The sequence below is a fragment of the Equus asinus genome, chromosome 15 (genome assembly GCF_041296235.1).
Source record: "Equus asinus isolate D_3611 breed Donkey chromosome 15, EquAss-T2T_v2, whole genome shotgun sequence".
Taxonomy (NCBI): Eukaryota; Metazoa; Chordata; class Mammalia; order Perissodactyla; family Equidae; genus Equus; species Equus asinus.
The window spans coordinates 23,674,998-23,691,152 of record NC_091804.1 but is presented as its reverse complement, the minus strand read 5'-3'; the positions used below and the strand labels follow the sequence as shown (position 1 = coordinate 23,691,152).

At 45.5% G+C, this 16,155-nt stretch overlaps 2 protein-coding genes across 4 annotated transcripts in view; both read right to left on the bottom strand.

Annotated features, from left to right (window-relative positions):
- Positions 1-9,519, bottom strand: part of ASXL1 (ASXL transcriptional regulator 1) — an 84,431-nt gene extending 74,912 nt beyond the window's left edge. Inside the window, exon 1 of the mRNA XM_070485734.1 lies at positions 9,391-9,519. Within this exon, the coding sequence (XP_070341835.1) occupies positions 9,391-9,399 (9 nt within the window). The 5' untranslated portion in view covers positions 9,400-9,519. The remainder of the gene's footprint in view (positions 1-9,390) is intronic.
- Positions 6,235-16,155, bottom strand: part of KIF3B (kinesin family member 3B) — a 36,688-nt gene continuing 26,767 nt past the window's right edge. For all 3 annotated transcript variants that reach the window (XM_014845064.3, XM_044748457.2, XM_070485738.1), the window contains 4 exons: positions 13,854-13,967; positions 13,059-13,164; positions 10,904-11,082; positions 6,235-9,720 (listed from right to left, as the gene is read on the bottom strand). In XM_014845064.3, the coding sequence (XP_014700550.1) occupies positions 9,624-9,720; positions 10,904-11,082; positions 13,059-13,164; positions 13,854-13,967 (496 nt within the window). In that variant the 3' untranslated portion in view covers positions 6,235-9,623. The remainder of the gene's footprint in view (positions 9,721-10,903; positions 11,083-13,058; positions 13,165-13,853; positions 13,968-16,155) is intronic.

Below are 16,155 nucleotides of genomic sequence, written 5' to 3'. Positions count from 1 at the left end.
GGGGGCCACCACCTGCCTGCAGAACTCCTTCATTGACTAACAATGACGACACCGCACCATTTACCATTCACCAGGCCCTTGTTCCATACCAGGCACTGTTTCCAGTGCTTCACACATTTGACTCAGCAACTTAGGAAGGACTGGCTGTGATCCCTTAGTGACAGCTGAAGAATCTGAGGCCCCAGGGAGGTTAAGAAATTTCACCATAATCACGAAGCTAGTAAATGATGAGTTCAGAATTCACATCCAGCAGTCTGGATCCAGCACCCATGCTCATGACCACTGCCCATGCTGCCTCAGTAAGATGGTGAACCAAGGGGCCAGCCCATGGTCTAGTGGTTAAGTTTGGTGCACCTGGCTTCAGCTGCCCAGGGTTCAGTTCCTGGGTACGGTACGGACCTATACACTTGTCAGCGGCCTGCTGTGGAGGCATCCCATATACAAAATAGAGGAAGATTGGCACAGATGTTAGCTCAGGGCAAATCTTCCTCAAGCAAAAAGAGGAAGATTGGCAACAGATGTCAGCTCAGGGCAAATCTTCCTTAGCAAAGAAAAAAAAAAAGATGGCAAATGAAGAGTCAGAGCAGTGGGGGAGGGCTGGCATTTCCAGAGCACATGCTAAGGCCAAGGCCAAGGCCAGTCCGCTCGGCTGGTGAGGCATGCTCTCGTGTTTTCTCCTCATGTTCTCTTTGAAACCTCACAACCACCTTGTAAAGTTACAGATGAGGAAACTGGGGTTCTGATATCCTTCAAGAGCCAGGCATAGACAGAAGAGACAGAAAGTAGATTAATGGTTGCCTAGGGCCGTGCCGTTGGGAGGAAATGGGGAGTGGCTGCTAATGGGCACTTTTTGGGGTGATGAAATGTTTTAACATTGATGGTGGTGATGGTTGCACAACTCTGTGAATATACTAAAAACCAATGAATTATATACTTTAAATGGGTGAACTGTATGAGGTGAATTATATCTTAATAAAGCTTTTCATTTTAAAAGGGGGAGGGCACATAGAAGGAAGTGGTAGAGATGGAATTTCCATAGGCTTCAGATCAAAAACCTTGGAACCATTTTCTCTCACCTCTCATATCCAATTATCAGCAATCAACACAGATCCTAAAGCATGGTACCACTTCTCTCCTCTCCCACCACCTGGTCCAAGCCACCATTTCTCACCCCAACTACTAGACCTGTCCTAAACAGGCTCCTCACCTCCCCCCTTGCTCCCTACGCTCTGTTCACCACAGAGCAGCCTGAGGGATCCCCTGAAAGCATTCCTGTCAAAATTCTCTCTTTTGCTTAACAGCCTCCAATGGTCTAAAAATGAACTTCAGTTACAATTCAGAGTGGCCCCTGGCCACCCTTGCAACCTCACTGCCCAGTAGCCACACTTGCCTTGTTGCTGTCCCCCACCGCACTCCCACCTCCAGGCCTCTGCGCTGTGGCTCCTTTTCCCTGGAATATTCTTCCTCCACACACACTTGCTTCCTAATTTCACCCCGGGCTCCGCTCGAATGCAACACGTCCTCGCTGCAGCAAAGCCTTCCCTGACCTCCCAACCCAACCCAGCCGCCATGTCCCCCAGCTAACCCCGCTCTGAGCCCTGACCCGCCTTGTTTTCCTTCAGAGCACTTCTGATCACCTGCCACAGCACGTACTTCTTTGTTAACCATCTGTCTCCACCACTAGAATGGGACATCCCTGTGGGCACAAGCTTCATCCTGGATCCCTAGGACTACAACAATGCCCAGAACGTAGTAGATATTCAAAAAGATGAGTAAATGCATCGGATGCCAAAGGCCTGGCTCCTCTCGCTGCCCCAAGGATAATGGAGGAAAGAGACTGATCACTGTGTTTAACGTGCCCCTTACAGAATCCTGCAACCTGCTCTGCACCCCATCAGTGCCAATTGTGTGCCACCGATCACCTTGAATTGTACTTATTTGTGAATGGCAGCACTTCTTGACCAGACTGCGAGCTCCGTAAGTGCAGGCTCCTGAGCTATAGCCCATGACCCTTGGCACAGAGTCTTGAACAGCATATGTAAATCTCTCGTTGACTTGACAAGGAATATAAATTCCAAAACCAATGAGAGAAGTTTAATTTCTCTGTTCCCAAACACAGCAGAGGGACCACCTTCCTGCACACTGCCCTGAAAAATGCCTTGGCCCCATTCCTAGGGAACCAAGACCTTGAAAGTCAAGTTCAAGTGCTCCTTGGAATTCCTTGGGTAGTGAGCTGTGCCAGGGAAAGCTCCTTGCAGAATGGAATTTGCCAGCTGAATCCAGAAAACCTGGGTGAGCAGCAGAAAAACTTAAAGCAGCACTGAGTAAAACTGCTTTCTGTTATCTCAGAGAGAAGTAACAGCATGTGAGGCTGGCGCAAGGAGAAAACCCTCGAGTGTCAATGGGGCCGTGCTTCACTCCCCCCCACACACACAAAGCCTTCAAGGGCTCTCCCTCTAGCTACAGGATATGCCTTGGAGTCGAGACCCTTCTCAGCGTGGTTGTCATTCTCCCCTCCCATTCCTCCAGGCCTCTCCAGTTCCCCAATCACCAAGAACTCCCCAGGCACTCATTCATGTTGTTCCCTTTGTCTGGCATGCTCTTCCCCCCTTCCCAGGTGGGTGAAACCCTACCCATTCTAACAGAGCACAGGTCAAATGCTGCCTTCTTTGCAAAGCCTTTCTCCACCTCTCCTGGCATATCACTCGTTCCTCTGACAGAAAACACTCTGTTCTGAGCTGAAGATGTCAGTACTTATCCAACCATCCAACTCGCGTAAGGGTCAAACTTGGAGAAGACAATAGGACATGCCCTTAGGGAACTTGCTGTCTGGTGCGGGAGACCAAAGCAAAGAAATGCAGAACCGCAAGTTGGGAAGAGGGCTAGAAGGAAACAGGGTAAGGTGAGAGACACCATACAGCCAGGTGGAGATGGGAAAAAAACAGAATGGATGGCTGGGGAAGGCTTCTTGGAAGAGATGACATTCAACTAGTACCTGATGGATGAGTAGGAGTTAGCAAGCAGAGCGGGAAAAAGTCTCCAGAAAGAGGGCACAGCACATATGAAGGTGCCAAGGCATGAAAGCACTGGCGTCACCCAGGAACCAAAAGGAGGCCTGTGTGGCTCCAGCCTCAGAGGGCTGGGAGAGCGGCGTGAGGAAAGGAGGCAGGCCGCCTCGTAGGTCCTAGTCACTCTGAATTACCCTCCTTGGGTGCTTCTGTCTCCCCTCTCCTCAGAAGAGCCAGAGTCCATTTTACCCCCTCTTTCTCCAGTGCAGAGCAAGACACCTGGCACACAACATGCATTCAACAAGTTCCTGTGGGCTGCACTGTCCCCGGAGATGTGGGGGGGTGACCTCTCGTCTGCCCATTCCCCCACCCCAAAAGCAAGGCCCCAGTTGGCTCCCTTAACTGAAGCACCCAGGACGGTTAACCACAAGATGGGTGAAAGAAACAGAAGATGAAACGAGAGCAGCTGCAAGAGCTACAGTTACATCCTTACAAATGCCAGTGACAACCCAGTTGGCAGATGTGACCACAGCATGGTCCTTAGAGACCAGATTCTTGGGGTAAACTTCAATCAGATGGCAACTCTAGCACAAGAGGGCCTGCCAAAATCACGCACCCCAACACAGACTATCAGTGTGAAGTTCAAAATACAGTTTCCAAGGTCAACTGTTTTTATTCACAACACTTCTGACATCGAAATGTACGGGCTTTTTCCTCCACCCAACACCTAATTCTCTGATTCTCCAGACACCAACTGGGGGTCCCACAATTCAACTCAATTCTGATACTAACTACTGGGGGTTAGCACAGATTCCGGGCTTAAGGGCTCAATCCCACAGACTGCCCCCACTTCAGACGCCAGTCCACTGTCCCAGGTTGCCACCTGTACCTCTGACCAAGTGGCTATAAATTGGGGGTTCCCACAACCCTCTCCTCAGTTCGATAATTGTTAGAACGAATGGCTCACAGTGCTTTAAGAGCTTTAGCGACTATTATTAGTTTACTATAAAGGATGCAACTCAGGAACAGCCAAATGGAAGAAATGCACAGTGCCAGGTGTGGAGGGGGGGCGCGGAGCCTCCCTGCCCTCTTCAGGCATGCCATCCTCCCAGCACCTCAATGTGTTCACCAACCTGGAAGCTCTCTGAACCGCCATCATTTAGCGGTTTTTACTGAGGTTCCCTTAGGTAGGCACGATTGATTAAATCATTGGCCATTGGTGACTGACTCATCTCCAGTCCCTCTCCCTTCCCTGGAGGTCAGGGGTGGGGCTGAAAGCTCCAACCCTCCAACCACAGGACTGGGTCCTCTGGCAACCAGCTCCCATCCTGCAGCCATGAAGGGCCCACCTGGAGTCACTCCATCAGCATAAGCTCAGGTAGAGTTGAAAGGGGCTTGTTGGGAATCCCAGAAGAGGCTCTTATCACCCTATCACTCAGGAAATTCCAACAGTTGCAGAAGCTCTTCGGGGACAAAGACCAACTATATATCTCTTACTGTATCACATAAGGTTTGAGTAGTTGCTTGATTTTTAAAAAAAAAAAATCTAAAAGATGAGAAAACAACTTGGTGAGTCAGCAGGAATTTCCAAGTTGCCTGGCTGCCCTGCCCTGTACCCATGATTTCGCCCCTGACCCACCTAGAATTCTGTCAATTTCAAGAAGACACTCATAATTCTTCAGATCGCACTTTGAACTCTTGCTATTCTGGCTAATGGATTTTGAACTACTCTAAACAGATAATTATTTAAGCTAAGCCAAGCTATGGCTTTTAACTTTTGGAAATAAAGTGGGACAGGGTATAGGAACATTACAAATAGTTTGAGGGCATCTTATGAAGAAACACAATTAAGAATTATTGCCTATATCACATAGGCCACTGTCTTCTCCGTGCTCTTTACATTTCTTGTTGATATATTTTTTAAAGTCCTATACTGTAATCTTTTCTACAATAGTTCTCCATGCTTCCCCCTAGCGAGGGAAAAAAGGACTGCAGATCCCTTCTTGTGAAATTCTACTTCTGTTATACGAGGCCTTCACAAATGCTGTTCCCTCTTTCACAAATTCCCTTCCCTCCTCTCCTGATGGGCTAACTCCTTGTCCTCTAGATTTCACTGTAAATACCATTTCTTCAGAAAGCCCTCCCATTATTTACCCACCCAATCCAGATTAGGCTCCTATTATTCTCTTATAATACCCTATGATACCACTTCATGGCGTATACTAATTTGTAATTATACATTTGGTTAACAGGTACCCCCGCCTCCTTCCCCATTAAAGTATAAGCTCCATGCGGGCAGGGCCCACAACTGTGGCTCACATCTATATAACCAGTGCGCAGAGCAGCGTGACACAGACTAGGTACTCAACATCTATCTGTTAAATACTTAGCAGCTTTTCTATAGAGACCTAGGATTTTCTAAACACAGTATGCCCAGTATTAGCTTCCAGTTCCCTGGAAAACAAATTGTTCATGGTGTGTCCTGAACACAGGGCCCTGTCACAGCAATAACCACAGTTTTAAATGTCTGCTCTAGTCCACATCCTTGGGTGCTTGTTGCTTTTTAATGCATTGCTAATCCTCACAATGGCCCTGCAAGGTGGGGATTATCACCCCATTTTACAAACAAGGATCCCAAAGTTCAGAGAGGTAAATTAAATTCCTCATAGCCACACAGCTAGTAAGGCACAACCAGAATTCAAATGCAGCTCAGAGTGCAGGGTCTGTGCTCCTTCTACTCGGTCCCCACCTTTCGACCAGGGTACAGAACCCCCCTGGGGTCCACGCCAGCAGGTCTGAGCATATGAGAAATCAGAAGACCAACATGCAGCCCTTTTCTGTCATTTCTTTTTTTTTCTGATGGTAAATAACATAAAATATTTTTGTGTTAAAAAAAGGACATATATTTTAAGGTATGATATGTAAGAAATTTATAGAAATTTAAAAAACAAAACACAAAAGTTAAAAGAAGCTTTACGCCTCTTGCCCAAGCCTGTCTCAGGAACCTCCATGGACAAACATGGGAAGCACTTACTGGTCACCCTTTCTTCATTTTACATCCCTTTGCATTGTTGCTGTATTTCTTAAATGCCAGCATTCCAACTCAGTCTTCACTTTCCACTCCCACCCTCCTTTCACTAGAAAGATTAAAATGTTTAAAGAGAGTGGCAGTGTGTCCACCACGGGCATGTCATTGTCAAAAGCATTAGTCATTTATGAGGACACCTTTTTGTAGGTACAATAAATCTGATTGATTTTTATTACACATCTTAGTTTAGAATCACTTTTACATTCCTAGACAAAGAGATGATACAAATAAATATCAATTGTAAAACTCAGAGCCCCAAGTATTGGCATATTCTTTGTCTAAAGGTAGCCAAAGAGAAGGTCAAGATCAATAGTAACTCCAAGGAGCCATAAAGCCCACTGCCTCCTGCCTGCCCCAGGGTCACTCCTTCATAAACAGCCTCAAAACATTTCATTCAAGAAACAAGGGCAGGGAGAAAGGTGGCAGATTTCCGAACAGTACAAGACAAAACCTTGCGCTACACACAATAGCCAGGCCCACTATTCTTGTCCGGTTCCCTCTGAGCGTTTTGATTATGGCTTTTAGAGTGTATTAACAGCCCCATTTTGTCCACTGATGGCGTTGAGATGGCCCAGGGTGTTGTCTGCAGTGAGCCTCAACCTCAAGTGGGAAATGTGAGGCAGAACTGATATCCCACGGTAACAGGGAATCGACGCTTCTCAGAAACTTGGCAACAATTCTACATTCAGTGAGAGAGGACTTACAAGAGTCAGATAGGAAAAGCAGAGAGTGGCCCACGCCTGAGCTGCGGCACTCTCTGATGCCCTTGGTCATGGAGATGCGGGTGGTGCAATTCAAGCAGCATGCAGGCAGTCGACGGGGAACAATCCAACATTAGGTCAGAGTCTTAAGAAAGTGCTTCATGCCTATGATTTGTGGCCTTGGGATCTGAATCCAGGGGTCTGGGAGATATGTGACTAAAATATGAAGCCAGATACATTCCTACTGATCAGAGCAAAAAGGGGCCTGATGAAGGTTGCACACACAGTCTCAAACTCCTTCTCCCAGATGATCTTCTTAGATGCTGTAAGACTTGCTTCCAGATTTCACTAGCTGCTGCTGGCAGGAAGTCCCTCAGATGGCTTGGAACATTCTAGCATGACTACAGACATGAAAACCTGGTCCCTCAATGGGCTTGGTAGGTCTTCAACACATTTGGCTCAATTCAGAGCCCAAAGCAGCAGCTTCCTGGTAGCAGTAAGACATTCTACCGTCTGCGCTGTTCAAACGTGTATCAGATCCACTGAGAGAAGAAAAGCACCGGAGACTGCTCGGGAAGGGCCAGCTTCACCCCGCACAAGTGTTCTTGTCCTCTGCTTCACAAACCACCGGATGAACACAGCTGAGCATGAGGCAATCTGGTTTGAATAACTCTGCTTGTCAACTTGGCTTTCTTCTTTTGCTTTCTTAGAAAAGTTCTGTGGTCACTCAACCACCCTTGGTCAGAATAGCCACCTTGAGACATCGGTATTAAGGGACAGTGTTACCTGCAGTGTTCAATTCTCGGATTGGCTACATGAATATTTTCAGCCTACAGAATTCAGAATAGCTTTGAGGAAATGTGGTGTGAGAGAGGTGCAACTGACAGATAACCATCTTAGGCTATCCACCTCATCATCTGGTTCCTTTCAAACAGGTAAATTCTTAGTAAATAAGAGAGAAACAGGGTATGATCCCGAGAAAGATGAGGGAAGGCTCCATCATGTTCTAGGAATTGCTGAAAAGGGCCCTGGGTTCAGAAAGAATGGTAACTAAAAAGGAGAGAAGCTGCCAGATGACAGATCTCCATTTGTAGAACGCTAAGACATTGCACATGGTACCTCTTCTTTCCCACGGGTTCTGATCCAGAAATGTGCCCTGGGAACTGAGCAGCTGAGTTAAAATATAACTCAAGGCCCACCTGAGTCGCCACCTTTCTGAGGCACCATGCCAGCAAGGTGCACCAGTGTGGCAGACCTGGGGACTCATATTGTCCCCTCAGGCTTGGCTCGTGGACTCAGACACCCACGCGGGAGCGCTTCCAGCCTGGACTAGTCATTCAATGGGCCTTTAATACAGACAAAGGCAACAACTGCACATTAGTGTATTTCTCAAATTGGGCAAGTTCTTGGTCTCTATCTCTCTCTTACAAACACACATGGACACACTCAAAGAACACAGGCACCACTGTGCTTGCACACCCACACACACTTATGAGCTTCTCTTGGGAGAAAAATGAGTAACATTCACCTAATGACCAACACAAAATAAGCTTTGAATTGCAATAACACGAAAAACTAAAACTTACAAACCAAACTAGTATATGTAAATGGGAATTCCTAACTCTCTCCTCTGGGCCTATTCATCGCACAGCCACTCCTGCCACCACCTTAGGCTCTACCTGAGGGCAGCCACAGTTCCAGGAGTAGGTGAGTCCTCTGCTGGAGGCAGGCAGGGTTCCTTTGCTTCCATCTTTTCTGTCTTCCCTCCCCAGTGCACCAAGCCTCACGTCTCTGTGTCTGCATCTGCCTACTCACCCTCATGCTCTCTGCGCAAACATGGAACAAAATGGGGAACTCAAAAGTGCCACTACATGTCTCGTTCCCCCAACTCCAGTCCCATCAGAGAAGACAGAGCCAGCCTCCCTTCTCTCACAACACAGGCCCACTGCAGAGCATGCTCTGGAGACGGAAGATGGACCTAGGCAGGGACGCTCAAGTATGTGTGCACGGGAAAAGATGGTGACAAATGAAGAGTAAAGTGACACGGTGTATGGACATGGCATCAGCTTACAGATTTACACCTTTGACAGAATGGTCATGGTTTTGAGGTTTTAAAGAAGCTGGTTCCCTAACATCTCCAAGGAGGCAGAGGGAATGTTATTTCTATTGCTTCTGACATTAAATCCTTCAGGAACAGAAATTGGTAGCCTCCTCGGAAAACATTTCCTCATTTAGCAGATCCTAATGAGGATCCACTTCTCACTGAGGTACACGGATCGTGCCCATCGGGGTCTTGGATCCAAATGAGATCTCTCATTTCCACCTGCAAGAACAAGCACCTATTCAAGTTCAAGGGCTTTCCGTTTTCAACCTCACTGTCATTGTCTTCTGAGGCCCCAAACTTGGTCCTGCTAAGGTGACTGCTGATTCTGCCCTATTGTTCAACAAGGAGGGAGCCCAGTGTAAAGAACAGACTAGAACAGGAGAGGGGAGAGGAAGGGCGGGCAAGGGAAGGGAGAGAAGAAGGCAAAGGAGAAGGGAAGCAAGGTCACTGGTCATTCTCTTGCTTTCCACTTCAACTATCGCACTTTACCTTAGCCATGCATTTCTGAGATGCTAATAAAGGACGTTTCCCAGATGAGCTGAGTGCCAGATTAGGACCAGCACGTTTCAACCAGAATAAGTTGGTTAATCTGCAAAGAGGCCATCGCTTCTCTCCAGGGGAATGGTTCTGAGTTTGGGCTCGAGTCCTCTCTGCAGGTGTTTGCTTGTCTCTTCTCTCAGAAGGCAAATGCTGTTTACACCCTGGGAGAGGAGGAACTGGCTTTACTTTGGAACCAGCCCCCGAGACTGTGGATAAAGCTGAGATGCAGGAGTTCCTGAGGAAGACGAGGAGGATCCTGACTTCCTTCCACTTTTAGGTCTGCAAAAGTCAAGCACATGTTTACATTACCATCCCATCTCTGCCTCTGACACAGATCAGACTCCTTTCCCATCAAGTGCCATTAACATTTCAAGGTAGCCTTTCCTCAATGACCTGAAAGCTAGTACACTTTCAACTGTAAAACCACCAGACCGGCACAGCCTGACCCTCTGTGCAAGGCCAACACGACCTGCCAACCAAAGTGTGAACCCCAGGGAAGGAACTCTTGATTCTCAGCAATAGTTCTTCCACTTAAATCAAATCTGGACCATCTTCTCCATTTGGTAAAAAATTTTAAGTCTTCAGGTAGAATTTCTTCCATTTTTGGTTTTTCACCCAGTTGTTTTCATTAAACTTCTAATCCAGAATTTAATAAGACGGAATTTCTAATTTAGCACCAAATTAAGAACTAGGTTAGGGCTGGCCCAGTGGCGCAGTGGTTAAGTTCGCATGTTCCGCTTCTCGGCAGCCCGGGGTTCGCCGGTTTGGATTCCGGGTGCAGATGTGGCACCGCTTGGCACGCCATGCTGTGGCAGGCATCCCACGTATAAAGCAGACGAAGATGGGCACGGATGTTAGCTTATGGCCAGTCTTCCTCAGCAAAAAGAGGAGGATTGGCAGATGTTAGCTCAGGGCTAATCATCCTCAAAAAAAAAAGAACTTGGTTAATTAGTTGGGTGCAGTAAATCCAACACTGAGGCTCAGAGCCTGGGCTGTGGATTGAGATAGACCTGGCTTTGAACCCTGGCTCCGCCACTTACTTCCTTCAACTTGGCTACTTTCTCAAATTCTCTCAGTTTTCTCCTCTACAAAATGGACTGATGATAATATTTACCTTATAAGTTTTTTCAGGAAATCATTAGGAGAAGTTTCTCTTAAAGCACTTAGAACTGCTGAGTAGCCGATGGGGACCAAAGAACTGTCCTCTACCTCACTAGAAGCATACTCCTGAGAGAGGGAACCGGGCGCATCAGGCACTCTGGGACTCAGTATACCTCGCATAATGCCCAAACCATAAATATTTGTAGCATAAATGAACAAACACAGGAGTAATGGGGTCCTCTTTTCTGGTGTGTTCTGTAAAGCACCGCATGGTAAACAAGCACTCTTTACCACCCTCTTCCTTCGTTTGTCCTTGCTCGAACACGCTCTGTTCAAACACAGGTCATCAAAAGCCACTCACCTGGCCTTGGATTTCTTAATTGCAGTGCTTTCAAAGGATGACGCGTCCACCTGTATCTCATCTTCGTCCTGTAGAGCCGCATCCAATGCGGCCTGGACTTTGGGGGCAATGGCAGGGCCCTCGTAGTCTCTGGTGGTCCGGCTGGGCATGTCCAGCTCTAAAAGCACGATGTTTTCTGCCTGCAAACCACCAGCCACAATCAGCTAGGCTGGCCTCCAGACACAGAGAGCACAAGCAACCCAGACCCGCTCCAAGAACAGAACTGCAAATCGCTTGCTGTTCCGGGCCTGTCAAGAGCCTGCCTAGAAGAAGTGATGTTGTTTTATAACTTTTCTCCTGGTGAGACTACAAATGATTTTTGTTTCCTTCTCCAGGAGTTTCTCTATTTTCTTTTTTTTTAAATAATTTTTTTTTAACAATGAACATGTATTATACCCTAAGGGGAATAATCAGGGAAAAATGATAAATTAAGTAAAACCCATTTATTGCAGACAACTTGAAAATACAAAAAGGCATAAAGAAGAAAATAGCAATCACCAATAATCTCACCACCTCTTTCAGCTTCAATGAACATTTTGGTTCCCGAGGGGAGGCGGCAGATATGGTGTATGTAAGTGAGGAAAGAGGAGGCGGTATGTGTGTGTCAGGGGGGGGTGGGGGGGTGGTGTGGCAGTGTATGTACTCATAACCACATTTTAAAAATCAGACTGGGCCCCATCTCATAACTGGCCTTGTGGATGGCTTCCTTCATTATACCCTGTGGTGGGCCTCTTCCTAGCTCCTACATGCCGAGATAAGAGTGTAGAGGGAAGAGCACCCATGGTTACACATCTTCTTCCTCTAGCTCCTCCCACTCAGCGGAGCTCAAGTCCCAGGCTCCAGAGGGGACAGGGGAAGGGGACAGGCGGATTGGGGGATCCACGGTCCAGAAGCAGGGGAGAGGGAGTGGCTCCCTTTACCAATTTTATATATTCAGATACTGCTTAAAATTTCCCTTAATGGAGTGGGTCCATTGCAAAACACATCTGAGAGCCACAGCTTTAAATTCTAGCTTTGGATCATGTTAGCCCCCTGGAAACCCACATATTTGATTTTCAGGGTTTAAAATCATGTTTTTGGCTTAAGATATGAAATAACCGGCAAGATATACACTCTATGATACTGCTAAAAAAATGCTTCTGAGGATTCTGACACGTCACTCATCTTCCACTATATAAAACCCCACCTATTACATCTCTTTTGCTTTTGTTTTACTTTAAATAACTCAGTGCCAGCACCTGAGGAGCTAACTAGTCCTCACCTGTTTTGCTCTGGCTGCCAAGGGAGACTCAAAAACGTATTTTTTACGTGAAAATATTTCATTGTAAAAATAATACAGGGTCCCCACTGACAGTTACAAAATACAGATAAGCAGAGAAGAAAATTTAAATTGAGTGAACTTGCATTAGCCAGAGATAACCAGTTCACATTTTGATATACCTTGCACCAGATTTTTAAATAAATATATACATTTCCAGTACCAATTGCTTTGTAACTTAACAATACATTGTGTCTCCTGGTTCATCTACTTACCAGCTACCTACGAAGCCACAGGCCCTATTGCAGAGAGTAGGTGGGAGGGTTCAATTACAGAAAGTGCTGAACACAGTGCCTGGCACACAGCGAGTGCTTATAAATAGAAGCTCGAACGGTATTAATATCGTAAAATATGTTTGGGTCATTAAATAGTCCTCAATTACGTCACTTCAAATAACTATATGACTGACCCACATTATGGTAAACGGAAGTACCGTAAGTTCTCTAACACATCTCCATCTCCTGTCACTAGACATCTGCATCCTTCCAGTCTCCCACAGAGCCATCTGAAGCTTACTGTTAACATTTATCGGCCATATGGACAGTATGTCTGTACTCGCCTCCTTTCCTATTCTGCTTCCTAAATCTTGTTCTATTTTACCTTTATATTTATTATTATTTGTTATTGTTCTTTTTACCTTATTTATTATTTGTTCTAATTCTATAAATGTCCTCAGGTAGCTCTGGAAAGAGTCAGGATCCAAACTCTTCTGACTTTGTAGAACGGTGCCTAAGGGTTTACCTAAGTCTAAACTCCTTTAAAAGAGGAAGGAGAAAAACGCAAGAACAATCTTCTCACCCTATATCGGGCCTCTGGACGGATCATCATGGACATTCTTGCGTGTTGGCTCAACGGTCTCTTATATCCCACAGCTGAGACTGGCCGCTTCATCATCTGCTGATTCCTGGAAATGGACTGCAGCGGTTAAAGCCCTGGCTGGAGTGTGTTCCACAGTCCCAGGCTTTCGGTCCTGTGGAACCAGCTCTCAGAAGACTGCGTAATAGAACCTGAGAGAAGTACCTCCCTGGGCTGAGAACTGACATGTAAACGAGGCAGGAGCTCCTTATATTTTCTGCTTGAGCTGCTTTCTGATTCAAATGGGAGCATCATGCATCTTTTAAGCTGGAAGGGCTCAGAGTCATCATCCAGTTCTTAGATGGCAGGCACGCAGCACAGCTGTCAACACTCGCTACCCCTGCATCCTTGGCAGACATCTCCTATTTTTCTAGCAAGACCCAGACTTAGACTGAGAATCCTTCTCATCACCGTGTCAGACTGACACACAAGTTAACACCTATGTGCTGCCCCTCAACTGGCCTAGCACGCTTTACTTGACAGCTGGGGCAGGTGAAATGCAGGAACCTAGGAAAGGGCGTTAGTTCACTGTGATAAAGTCTCCCAATTCCTAATGCCACACTCGTCATCAAAGTTTTACCTCATGGACCTATGGCAGTGACAAAGTCAGAGAGGTAACTGGTCCCCAGTTTAAATAAATCAAACTGTGTTCTTACCATACCACCCTGGCCAAGTTCAGTTGATCAACATTCTTCCCCTCCCCACCTTAAAATCTACTTAAAGTCAATAGTGACTTACTCCAGTCGGGTTATAGGATGTAATTTCCAATGATCTTCCTCTTCATCAAAGAAGGATCTATTCATAATTTTACTTTTTTCTTCCAGAGGGATAAAGTTTTCTATAATAAGATGCCTGCAAGAGCACACATACATGTGAATACAGATGGAGTGCTGGCTATCTGGTCTCACGTGTCGTGAGTAACTAGATAAGAGTCAAGTGGTTCAGCACACATTTACTGAGCAGGTGCTGTGGGCCCACCATCATACAAAGAACCAGGATACAGACACAAATGACCCTTGGTGTCCTGAGACTGACAGGGAACGGTGCAGCACTCAGGTATGACAGGTGCTGATAGTGGTCTGCCCCAGGATTATGGAGAGGTTACTTCTGCCAAAGAGGAGCAGCTTGAGGAGGTGAAAGGACTGAAGAGGGAGATGATGCCTGGGCTATCCTGGAGTGAATGTGTGCTAAACAGTATCTTTTGGAGGGCCACTGGTACTGCTAACCCAGCTTATGAGCGTCCAAAATGCGAAAAACAGATCAGAAATTAACCTGCCTTCCTCCCGTCCCATGGACTGTTGCCCAAGCTGGAAAACTTCACATTCTAATCACCAGGACAAACAGCAGGACCAAACGGACTACAGTCCCATAGACCCCTGAGAATGAAGACCATTCCTGAGGAGAGTCTCGGCCCGAGAAGCACCCAGGGAACAGGGCCAACAAGGAAACCGGAACCCACTGGGCGTGTCTCTCCACAGTGAGCACTGCCTCCTGCCACATCTCTGCAGTGACTGTTTCAAAACCTCAGGACAGAACAATGCCAAACGGGTGTGGGAGAGACGCACAACAAACACCACAGAGGTGTAGGTACTGACTGTGAGAAACAGGTTGACTCACCGTTAATTCAAAAGACAGACATAGAAGACAGAACAATGAAAATGGCTTCCTTAGGGAAAAAACATTTTGGAGAGATGAAACTTTATTTTATTTGACACACAAGAAATTATTTTTCATAACATATATTCCTTTTTTTCCTGATTTTAAAGGTCCTATTTATACCTTTTGGAAATGTGAAAAATACAATTACACCCAATCTCACAATCCAGAGATAGCTATTATTAATATTTTGGCATGTTTTGTTCTTATCTTTTTTTCTAGGTATACATACCTAGAAAGAGGACTGACACATACATTTAATTTTAAGGGCTCCTTTTCAAATTTAAAACTTGGTCATTAAGAGACTCCTTTTGAAAAGTTCTTCTTTAAAGAAAAATTTCAGCTAATGCTGTGGAAGGACTGATATAGAAAAACATCATTTTGCAGCCTGTAATGAAATAATGAATCCAAAGATCATTGTTGGTTGAAACTATCAGCTCAGTGGTTCTCAAGCGAGCCTGCATATTAATATCACTTACAGAGTTCCGAAAAATATCTTGCCCAGACCTCATGAGAGACCCATGGTTCTCCAAGTGTTAGAAATGCAAATTCTCAGGTCCCACCCCAGACACACTGAATCAGACTCCAGGCGTGCGGCCCAGCAATTTGTGTTTATTCAAGCTCTTCAGATGATCGGGTACCTGCTAACGTTTAAGGACCACTGCCCTAGACCAATTAAATCAGAATCTCTGGGGTGGGGCCCAAGCGTCACTATTTTTTTAAATGATCATTTTTAAAGATGATGTCAGTGTGCAGCCACGGTTGAGAACCAGTGCTTCAGAGCTAACTTTCAGTTAAAAGGAGACAAAGAAGACAGAGACACAAGTTAAACGAAACCATGAGGAAGCAGACTGATAAATCCAGAATGTGGGGTATTTCTACAGGCTATCTGGTGCAGTGTTTTCAACAAGTCAACCACGAAAACAAGTTTTTAAAAGGAAAAGGGATTACTCCAGATTAAAATAAGCTTAAGAAACATAATAACCAAATGCAATAGATGGTCCTTATATAGATCTTAATACAAACAAACCAAGAAAATCTAAATATGGACATGGTAAGAGTTAACACTAAGAAACTTAATGTTAATTTTTTTAGATGGAAAGATATCATTGTGTATATAAAAGTCAATTGTATTTCTATACACTAGCAATAAACATTTTGAAAATAAAATTAAGAAAAATATTCCATATACAATAGCTTCAAAAAAGTAAAATACTTAGTCATAAATCCAACAAAAGAAGTGCAAAGACTTGTACACTGAAAACTACAACACATTCTTGACAGAAATTAATGAGGATCTAAATAAATGGAAAGATACCCATGTTCATGGATCAGAACACTTAATATTTTAAGATGACAATACTCTTCAAATTGATCTATAGAT